This window comes from Antrostomus carolinensis, unplaced genomic scaffold (genome assembly GCF_000700745.2).
Source record: "Antrostomus carolinensis isolate BGI_N321 unplaced genomic scaffold, ASM70074v2 scaffold32232, whole genome shotgun sequence".
Taxonomy (NCBI): Eukaryota; Metazoa; Chordata; class Aves; order Caprimulgiformes; family Caprimulgidae; genus Antrostomus; species Antrostomus carolinensis.
The window spans coordinates 9,159-20,841 of record NW_010298096.1 but is presented as its reverse complement, the minus strand read 5'-3'; the positions used below and the strand labels follow the sequence as shown (position 1 = coordinate 20,841).

Sequence of the window (11,683 nt, the reverse complement as noted above, 5' to 3'; positions counted from 1 at the left end):
TGCTTCAGTTTTACGTGGAAAACAAAGTTAATTTGTATTTGCAAATTAGCTATATGCATTATAAAACAAATATGTTTACCTTGCTTTGCTTTTTCAGTACTTAGTCTGATATATAAACTGTTGACTTTGGGGCTTTTTTTCCCCCCCTCTATATATAAACTGTTGACTTTGGGGCTTTTTTTTCCCCTCCTTCTCCTTTTTCTTCTAAGGTTTAGTAGTCAACTGGTCAGGTCAAGGGCTGCAGAAACTCGGTCCAACCTTACCCTGTGATGCTGATACTCACACTCTGATTCTGGACAAAAACCAGATAATTAAGTTGGAACACTTGGAGAAATGCAGGAACCTGATGCAGGTCAGTGTTACTTGACTTGAAGTTGCTATGGAGTAATGGTACTGTGATGCTAATTAAAATACTTCTGCTTTAAGGCCATATGATGTAATAGAAGTAAGTTAGCAATTATTGTCTTCCTGGGAAAATAAATGATGGTGAACTAAAATAGAAAGCTTTTGTTTTCAGTGTAGCTTTTGAGTTGATAGTGGGGGAGGCTGTTTTGCTAGTTACCTAGGTAACTAGAAATGAACTAAATACATCCTAATTGGGGAGGGTGTCATGAGGACACTTAGACAAGTCACTGATAACCCAAATTTTGATACTTCTTAGCTTTTGAGTACTTGAGCTTTGCAACCTTAAAAATATCTTTGTTTTATCTTTCCCCTGTGTAATTGCAAGCGTACAGACAGACACACAGGACTCTCCTCTCCATTTGGGTTTCAGAACTCTTCACAAAGGAGGAGGATTAGTAACCTTAATTTAATTTACAAAAAGAAAAAAAAAAGCCATGTGGATTAGGTTAAAATAGAAATAGCAAATTAAAAAGAAAAGTGAATTGGGAGGGATCTATGTAATCTTGTTAACATATCCATTCATGTAGGCCCTGATATTGCTAGTCCTTATCCTTAATTTTAATACTAGCAGCAGTTCATTTAGGTTCATGAGCAATAACAATGTTAAGCCTGTGCATGCTGCTTGCAAAAACCAGAGTATTAATCCCTCTGAGGCAAAGCTGTACAAGTCCATGTTGATTGTCACTGAAGGTGCCTGCAGATAGCCTTGAAGTCACCTCATAATTTCTAGCGACAAGCTAAACTGACATAGGAGAGGTGGGGTTTGTTGCTACAACAGACCTTTGCCAGCCTGCCAGCTTGGTTGGCTGTGTTATTAATGTGTATGTCTAATCAGGATTTATCCTTTTAAAAGTTTGTGATTTACAGTCCTCTTGTCACAGGACTTTTTTGAGAATCATGTGAAATATATTTTGTCCTCTGCCACATTGACAGTAAGTATGATTTTACACCAAGAATGATGCAACAATTTGCACAATGATTTGGCAGTTCTGATTTTAAAATCTTACTTTCATATGATGTGATCCCTCATTCATTCTCCTTTATTTAGCTGTTTCTAGGAGGAGGATTTCCTCTTAAGCTTGCAGATTTTGTTGTGAAGATTACTGTCTTTGATCAGTAATTTATTTCCTGGCTCTTGCGGTATTTTGTGTCTGTTATTTTCTTGAAAATTGAATACTTGCTATATATTCCTTGAAAGTAGATTGAAAAAGTTCCTGTTGGATTAGATTTTTAGCCACTAAAAATAAAAGCCTATTCTTCTGTCTGTGCAGTTTAATAGTTACAACTGTTTCTTTTATTTGTGTGTCAATCTGCAGCTCTCGGTAGCCAACAATCGTTTGGTGCGAATGATGGGTGTAGCAAAACTGACCAAGCTCCGGGTGCTGAACTTGCCTCATAATAGTATTGGGTATGTGGAAGGGCTGAAGGATTTAGTGCACCTGGAATGGCTGAACCTGGCAGGAAATAACCTTAAGGTAAAGTATCTAATCTTTATACATTTCCCACAATCTGGTGTTGTAGAAATTTGGAAAAAGCTGCAAAGAAATTTGAATATGTTTCTAGTTTTCATTGGGACAAATGCTGAAGTTTTGTGTCTACTGGTTTATGGACTAGAAGAAGGGCAACTTTTGGACAAGAATTGTCTAGGAAGAAAATGAAAGGTTTGATATCAACATGTAATGAGAATTGGGAAATAGTGCCCAAAATAGGAAAAAAAATTATCATATTTAAAATGAAGCTGTGTAAAAACATAATTTTTGCTTTGTGTTACTTATCTGGTGATTTTTAGCTTTCAGAATAGTTTATAATTACTGATACCTGGTTTTATTTAATGACTAAAGTTACCCTGAGTAACCGACTTCTTTATTTTTGAAGGCCATCGAACAAATCAATTCCTGTCTCTCTCTTCAGCATCTGGATTTGTCAGACAATAACATAGCTCAGTTAGGCGACCTCTCCAAGCTTACGTCGCTGAAGGTAGGCACTATTTTATCCCTGTTTTTGTTACGCTCGTTGTATAAATAAATTTGCTTTGAAAATTGCTGCCTTTTAAAGCATTCATTATTCAAACACTAGCTCTAAAAGCATTTTAATTACTCACTATGATTTCTAGAGGGAAGTGTGTAAGAATGCTTTTCCTTGTTTTCAAGTTGCAGAAACTGAGGCAGTGATTTTTTTCATAACCATTCTAATGATTTTGCTAAAGATAACATGGTGAGATCTTGTTCATAACTCTTGGTTCTCATCTCTTGACATGAATCAAGACCAAACATGGTGTTAACTCTTTCAGCATGAACATCAGAGAGAAAAAAATGTTTCCAAATACTTTTTTTTTTTTTTTGTAACTGTGACTGTACCTCAGTTCTGCATTTTAAAATAAGAAGGTTTTGCTCTAAAATCTAAAATTTAGTTTTCCCTTGCTGGAATAAACAAAAATAACTTTGCTGATACCAGAAAGCCTTAATTATAATTCTTTTGTGTGTATTGTGCAGGTATTACCTGAACAAAAAAATATGGGTGTTTTGATCAAACATGCACTTTATCACCGTATTTTTATTCTATAGACTCTGTTGCTACATGGAAATATTATAACTTCTCTTCGCACTGCCCCTGTTTGCCTACCTCAGAATCTGACTGTTTTTTCTTTGGCAGAAAATGAAATCAGAGACTTAAATGAGGTAAGATATAGAAGAAGTGTCATCTTGTCTTTAGGTAGACTGAAAGCAGATAGCTGGATAATCCTTTTGAGGCTGTAATTGAAAATAGGCTCTCTTCTTTGAAACAACCCATGCTGATAGAAGTAACTTTTAATAGTTTTTATGTAATATGTACTATACTTGCATTAGCTGCACAAGCTGGGTGATAGCTTTTAGAATCTGTCCTTGAAGGAAGCTTTGCCTTTTTTATTTTATTTTTTTATATTATTCAAGGATGTCAGAAGTATACTTTAAGGACTAAATTCATAGAGAGCTTTTCATGATTGTCTGAAGGTTGAAAGCTGAGCTGATTAAGTGCTGCAGAGGGCTTCTGCAGCTGCTGTGCTTAGAACAGAGGTTTGAATTGCACTTGCTGTAACTGAACATTTTTGGGTCTGTGTCTTCTTTTATCTATTTCTCGAAACACTATTGAAGAGAAACAAATAATCTGCCTGTGATTTTTCTCTTTATTGCTTTTTTTGTTTTTTTTTAAATATAACTAGCAGCAAAACAGTCAGTTGGTCTTCTGTGTTGACAGAGAAATCTTATTTTAGTGGTAATATTTCTCTTCAAAACATAACAGTGATTCTTCAGCTTTTTGGCTTACCTTCCCCCTCACCCCCCACCCCAAAATCTCCATGCCTGTTGTAGTGGACTGGAATCATAGAAATTTTATACCTTTCTATACATAAAGCCCCATTCCCAGATATTAAGAGAAGCTAAATGCTTTCCAAGGGCTCTATAGAGAGTTAATGGAGAAAGTGGCAGTAGCTGATAGGTCCTTTGAAGATGTTCATGTTCAAAAAGCAAATGTGACTTTCAATGTATTTGTAATTATGTTGTTTTGTGTGAAATGTCTGGCTGTAACTAGGAGAAATGTGGTACGTTCTGTAAGTGTTTAATGGGTTCTGTTCAGTTAACAAATATATCTTGTTTTCTCAAGGTTTCTTTCCTGGCCTCTCTTCATCAATTGGAACAGTTGTCAATTATGAACAACCCTTGTGTGATGGCCACACCTTCTATCCCTGGCTTTGACTACAGGCCGTATATTGTCAGCTGGTGTCTGAACCTTAAAGTCCTTGATGGATATGTGATTTCTCAGAAGGAAAGGTGACAGAATAGTATTAATCTCTAAAATTATTAAATAAAGTTTGCCTAAGCTGAAATTACATTTTTGTATAATAAAAATTTGGGAAAAAATGCTAATAATCTGAAATTGTTTGTCTTGCTAATGGCCATATGAGATACAGGCCAATTAACATTGTTGCTTTTGCTAAATTTTTCATCAGTTACACTGAAATTATTACGTAAGATCACAAGTTTATTTAAGTAGAAGTATGAAGTTAGGCTTTTGTTTTGTTACTCAATTCACAGTAGCAGTTCTCAATGGTCTGTTATCATCCCTTTCAAGCTTACTGGCTCTTTGACTCTGCAGGATGAGTCAATGAGCAGTTATTAAAGCTGTTATCTTGGGGAAAGCTCACATGTGCCCTTTTATAAAGGGCCTGATATGCATGTGCATTTGTAGATTTGGCATTTTTGTATCAATCAGTCAAATACCATTTTACTCAGATCACTTGTTACTGTATCATTATGGTCATTATATTGCTCTGATATCTGTGTGACAGCAGAGATGTCGTCTTAAAGTTCTTGACATCAGAATAGTCCAAGCATAAATATCATCCAGTATAAACACCTTCTAGTCCAATACATTAAGATATTCCAGGACCTTAATGTCTTTTTTTCTCCTATTACTAAAATAAAAAGCTGCCTATTTGGTCAAAGGTAAACCACTTCTGGTTTTGCTTCACCATAAGGTATTATGACTTTCCCAAAAAGTTGTCTGTAAGAATTTTAGAAGGTTTTTTTTTTCATGACTAATGAGGTTTTTTGTATTAACTATATTATTACATATAGGTCTATTAATATTGAATGTTCTCAGACTGAAGAACACTTAAGAACAGATTTCAGTTGTTGAATACTGTCAGCAAGATCTGCCCTGTGTGCCTATTCTGCATGTTTGTGTGAACATTTCCTGTGAAAGCTTTGCTGATAAATTCATTGACACAAACATGTTTTAAGTACTCAAAGACTAAACACAGATAAAGCAGAGACTGCACAGTTTTGGTCAGAGATTTGTTGTTGTTTCATTGATGCTTATGTGAGGGAATACTTTATTCATTATTCTGGTAACGCAATTCATAGTTCTGGGTGCTGTGCATGTTCCAAGTTCTGATTAGGTTTGTAGGTTAGCTCTTGAATACCCACTAGAAGAACAGTCATCAAAGGAGAGTTAGGGATTTTATGCCATGCATTAATGGTGACCATTTTCCCCCTTCCTAACAGTTTGAAAGCAGAATGGCTCTACAGTCAAGGCAAAGGAAGATCATACCGACCTGGGCAGCATGTTCAACTAGTCCAGTACTTGGCTACTGTTTGCCCTCTTATCTCTACGTACGGTCTCCAGACTGAAGAGGATGCCAAACTGGAAAAAATACTGAGTAAGCAAAGGTGAGAACTTCTTATTTCTCTGTTGTTAGAGAACATAATTGAGAACATAACGATATGTCTTATTATGTGTTAGCTATAATAAGATTTCCTTTTAAGTATTTCAAAGCAACAGTGAGGGCTGGAGATAGGAAGAGTAACGGAGGTACCGTGTGTGTCCTAGAAGGGAATGAGAGACAAGCCAGCAGCAGCAGGAGTGTTTTCCTGCTTGCTGGGCCATCTAGGGGCAAATTTTCTATATTTTTCAGTCTGTGCTCTGTAGGACACTGAAGGTGATTTCCATGAGGACTGTGATTAAAATAAACAAACTACCTACTGAGATTTTTCTACCACAGAGGAAGTGAAGAAAACCATAAAAAAGGAGCTTAGATTAACTTTCATTCTAATTGTGAAGAAAGGTGATTGTGGTACTGCTGTATTAGACACATTCTTGTTCTTAGCTTGTTTTAAAGTTAGCTTGGTTTTAAAGTTAAGATTGCCCTTTGAGGGACACTGTTCCCACTGATGCACTTGACAATCTCTATATCTGGCACCTCAGGTCAGTCAGGAGAAGCCTCTATAGAGCCTGCTGGTTCTGCCAGCAGTAGCTGTTTTCTTAAGGTCTGTGCAAGTAGATGAGGAGAGTTACGGTGCTACACTTTCCTCCCATGAAAAGGTGAATTAATTTGGATTAAAATCCAGAAAACTTAACGATACTTGTATCCCTATTCCCCAGGACCTATTGACAGACTTTTTTACAGAAAGATCAGAGCAGAAGATTCAGCTCAAAGGAGCAGGCTATGTAAGCAGCATAGAGTGGATAGAAAGTTGGGCAACAAAAGTGTGGTGAGGAGAAGGGTGGCATCTCATCAAAAGGGCTGGAAATTGGAGCATCTGGAAGGAGCTACTTCATACTTTCTCAGTGTAGATTGATCTCCAGAAAGAAATTATAGAAATGTTGGGGCCATTTCAGAGAAGAAGGTACAATAAAAGCATATTAACACTGGAATTTCCAGCTAAGTGCTCTGATGTTGATTTGATGTTTCTGGGGAAAAACTCAAGAAGCTGGTTTGCAAAATACAACTCTTTAAAAATTAAAATAAACCCAAGGAACCAAAAACCAAACCAAAACACCCTTATCAAAAAAGCAACCCCAAAAAGTCCCTATCCATAAATGTGCACACACATATGATTTCTAAGGCAGTTTGACTTTTTGACCTCTGCCTCATGATCTTTGAGTTTAGCTGGGCTGAAACAACCTGCGTGTTTCCTCAGTTTGTGAAGGATATTTTATGTTTTTGTCAGTGTTTATTGATTTGTATTAGAATTTTGTCCCATTGATAACAGGGACACCCTTTCCTTCATTCAGTCCTTTTCAAATGTAAAATACACTCCCTCCTTCCTCAAACTCCTCTGTGCATACAAGCATAATGTGTTCTGTAGTAGGCACTTAAAATATCTGCATACCTTCCTTGTGTGTAGGAACACTTCATGGGTTTCAGTCTATAGTCAGAACTGCATGTTGGATTTTTTTTTTTTTTTTTTTAATACATATACATGTAATGAAGAAAAAGGAGCAGGAGGAAGGGGAACAGAAGCAGTCAGTGCAATCCCCTACTTTGTGAGTAGTCCTGTTAGTGTCTTGTAGGTGTAGGGATCTGGATAACTAGCTTCTCATTTAGAATGGTTTGATCACTTGTTTCCTTTATAGTAGTTGATAGTTTCTTTTAGATGTCTTTTGTTCCAAAAAAGCTTAAAAGAAATGTAAAATCTGTTGGAACTCTGTGCTTAGGCTTCACCAGAGGCAGCTGATGCATCAAAACCAAAATGAAGGACAACCTACGTCTTCTACTCCCAACAAAACGCTGCCAGTTACTTATGAACACAACAGTCCAGCCCAGCCACCGCCGCTAGTTCTTGAAAGTGGTAAGAAGCTGATCTGCTCCTCTGATCTAACCTGTGGAAATAAGTCTGGTTTTTAATATAAGATAACTGTATGGAGACAATTTCAGAATAAGGCCCCGTTATTATTTTATTCTATTGATCTTTGGAGATTTTCCAACTGTAGTTTGTTTTCTAAAATATATTCCATGCTTATTCATGTATTGAAATACTAGTAAGATTGTTAGGTAAAAAACACAACCCAATAAACTAAAGACTTATTACATTGGCTGTTCCATCTGATAAAAGTGTAAATTCTCCTGGGGGAGGCAGTTTGTGCAATTTACTGTACCCAGTATTTGCGAAGTTTGTGGATGTTACTGTGATAAGTTATTGTCCTTTTGTTACATAGAATTAAAGCTTATCATTACTAACATTTTAGCCCTTCTTACACACCCAGGTTGTGTCCTAAAGGTGAAAGCCTAAAACAAATTGTGAATCCCTATGAATTAAAATATGTTATTGAGATGCTATGACACTTTCACGTGTGGCTTTCTGCCTGTCTAGAACCTATCATCCAGAAGAATTCTTGGGTTGGACCAAGTGTGAACGATGATCATTCCTATGCCGTAAAGAACACTTTCCTTCTTGAAAGAAGTTTTCACAAGGAGTTGTACCTTGAAGATATACAGACAGATGAAGACAAACTAAACAGCAGCCTTTTATCCTCAGAGTCTACTTTCATGCCAGTTGCTTCAGACTTGTCACCAGTGTCTCCTTCTTCAGACCTGAAGCTACATGGAATCAGTTTGGGCCTAGAAGATGATACAGTGATCGAATGTGTGAGAGATGTTAGTAGTGGAGAAATAGCTGACAAGCAGGAAGCCTCATGTGTTACAAAAGAGCACTCCAGCAGAACAGTGGGGAGTGTGGAAACTCAAGAGAGTATCAAAGAGAGATCTCCTGATCCAGTGACAGCTGGGCTGGCTGCCAACACTAGCAACTCTTCAGCGTCCTCTGAAGACCAAGTTCTGCACAGCCACCCCAGCACATCAGTGGGTGCTGCATCAGGAGTCACAACTCTTCATCCTGAGCAGATGACAGGAGAAGGTTCTGATTCATTAGCTGTTGTTGATCAAGGCACAGCTGAGCTGCAAAGAATGACTAAAGCAGCTACCAAGCTTCAAGCCTGCTGGAGAGGATTTTACACGAGGAACTACCATCCGCGAGCCAAGGAAGTGCGGTATGAAATCCGACTAAACAGAATGCAGGAGCATATCATTTGCTTAACTGATGAAATAGAAAAGTAAGTTGAGGTCATGCTGTGTGTTTTCAAATCTGAATGAATATAACTGTAATTCCAGGATATTTCAAAACTGTGATTATAGTGGAGGATCACTTCCTGTAACATAAGCATAGTTATGCACTTAGCTGTTCACACTCTCGATGTGCCTTTTATGAGTGGGTTGGGATAGGATACGTTTTTCTACTCCTATATTAGCAGGACTTACATGTTTCACTGCATAACCAAAATAGAAATTTAAGTGTGGGGTTTTTTTTAACTTGTCTCCTAGCAATTACAGACTCTGTAAATGAAGTATCCATATTGAGAGTCCTTCCTCTGGTACTAGTGGAAAAAAGAATTTTCTCTGCCTTGCACGATACAATTTTAAAATGCAATTCTGTGCTGAGTTCTGGGTTTTGGTTCTTTTTTGGCTTTTTTTTAGTCTTATGTATCCATATTTGGAGGAGGTCATTATCAAAGTTCCTCAAGTTGTAGAATATAAATTGCAAATTTAGTTAGTATGACTTTGGATCAACCTGGGAATTGGCGGTCTGACAGGCTCTCTTCCTTTACTATCACAAGTGACAAAAGTTGTCTGAATCAAGTTGTGCCCTCAGTGAATCTCTAGAAACTCCAAATGCTTACACATTGTGCCTGCATCCAGGTGATATCAGTTGAGGAGAGCATAACTTGAAATAAAGCAGCACTATTTTTGGGGCGTAGGAAAAATAAGCAGGTCTACTTAAAATGAAAAGCTCAGGTTCAGTTTACAAAAAGACACTTAAAGGATTGGCAAGTCAATAAATGCACTGCAGCAAAAGGAAGCAGAATCTTAATTTAACTCTGAAAAAGAAACTTGAAGTCAGCAGCTGGGTATTGGTGGCAAGCCAGACTGCAGTGGTGTCTTAATGTTAGGCTCTGCTGTGTCTTTCAAGAGTGCTGTTATATAAGTAGGCATCTGTATGTGTTCTTGTTAAAAAATGTTGCTTATTTAAGCTACATAAATTTGGATGTGTGTTCTTGCAGACTAAGAAAAGAAAGAGAAGAAGATAAGATTCAGAGGCTTGTACAGGAGGAAGCTGTCAGGTTTCTTTGGAACCAGGTAAATAGTTTTAGTCCTGTTATTTTTCTTCTTACATATGAATTTGAAAGGCATTATTTCATACTGTAGATCCTGAAGAGATAGCCAATATGTTGGGGTTTTTTTTCCAGTGATGACTTGGGTGGCTTATGGGAATCTATTTGCCATGTTGTTTGCTGTACTGATATTCTGGGGACAAATAACATTCAGAAGTATTAGCGCAGTAACACTGGTTTTGTTACGAAAGGTTAAATTATTGCCTGGTATGAGAAGGAGGACAAAATGCAAGGAAAGCTAAATAAATGTAGCAGAATTGTCAAGAATGATGTGACTGCTAGATGCCCAGGGCAAATCAGATGGTGTCAAGCTATATAGCTTGTGAACAACTCATTTCTAAAGTAGAGAAGTTATTAATGCATCTTGTAATAAGCTATTATTCCAAAAATATTACTTGACTGCTCTCTTAAGCATGGGTTATTTCATAAAGGTTCCCCATCCTGTGTTTTTAAGAGCAGGTTCCTTTTTCTTCAGGTACTTGAACTGGAAGGCTTGTGTGCTCTGTCAGTGTTTGGCATCTAGGTTTAAAAGCCATTATTTAACAGTGGGAAGAACATATTTTCCCTAAAGGTATAGCGAACCTTTTGTTAGTTCACTCCATCTTAAATTTTATACTAGAGCTTTGTTGCTGATTGCAAGAAATAATCTAGAAATCAAATTACTTTCTTAATTGCATTTCATAATGAAATTCTCTTTATACTTTCCAGGTTAAATCCCTCCAGCAATGGCAGCTTTCAGTGACACAAAATTTAGGTGCCACTTGGCAACCTGGGATCCCTTCAGCCAGTACTCTCTGTCCATCCAAAGCATCTATTCAATCATCCACGCTTGAGCAAGAAACCCCACTGGATGTTAGTTCTGCTTGGCTAGCTCCAGCTAGTGATGTGCTTCAGGAAAAGTCTTTGTTGCAGTTCCCAGATTCTGGTTTTCATTCTTCCATGGCTGATCAGACTCATACTGGTGACTTGTGTAGCCCTGAAAAGAGTTTAACAGAGGGAACTGAGAGCTCTCTTTCAGTGGAAACCGTCAAACAACTTGGCAATTCTGTTTCAGCATGTTCTTCAGATGTGGAGGATGGCCACGGAGAATGTGAGCAAAGTAATGAGAGCTCTAGTAATGAGCAGGATGACAGACTAATACAACAGTATTTGAAATCTGTTCAGCAACTGGAAGAGGCTGATGAAGGGACAAACGTCAATGATGAAACAGAGCGTAGCTGGCCACAAATCGCTGTGTCAGTGGAAAGCCAAAATTCTTTATCTGACACTGTTTCTGTAGATCTCCCTCAAGATTCATCTTCCCCTGCCCGAGGTGAAGTCAGTCAGACACCAGAAAGCTGCAAACTGAATTCAGGAATAGTAGATGGGCAGCAAACAGACTGTGATTCTTCATTTCAAATGCTGCATGTTGGGGTAGCGGTATAGTCGGCTCAGTTCCACAAAGGACTAGGGATTCCATTCCCCTTTTTTTTTTTTTTGTCTGTCTTTTTGCCATTTATACAAAACTTATTCTTACCGTGTGCTGTTTTAGATTTTTGACTCATGTTACCAATTTATGTTTTAATTAGTATTTTTTTGACGTTGCTGAGGACTGACACTAACCATGTTAACCTGAAATTGGCAAAGTTCTCAGAGACAGTCGTTATGCACTTTATTTTCAGACATAAACCTGATATCCTAATAGCTGGCTTCCCTTAAGTTAATTCTGAACACTGGGCATGTTGCAGGGTGGGGGTGTTTGCTGTAAATTCACTTTGGTGAATGTGTTAGTAAGTCTTTGAATTTTTTTTTT

The 11,683-nt window shown here is 37.5% G+C and overlaps 1 protein-coding gene across 1 annotated transcript; it reads left to right on the top strand.

Moving 5' to 3' along the window:
• Positions 1-209: 209 nt before the first annotated feature.
• CEP97 (centrosomal protein 97) lies at positions 210-11,316 on the top strand (the record flags this gene model as incomplete). Its single annotated transcript, XM_010162345.1, has 10 exons — positions 210-352; positions 1,722-1,880; positions 2,281-2,382; positions 2,970-3,083; positions 4,045-4,211; positions 5,448-5,612; positions 7,381-7,514; positions 8,037-8,775; positions 9,781-9,856; positions 10,600-11,316. Coding segments are annotated over 10 exons (2,516 nt in total), but the record flags the coding sequence as incomplete, so codon positions are not given.
• Between the last annotated feature and the right edge of the window lie 367 nt (positions 11,317-11,683).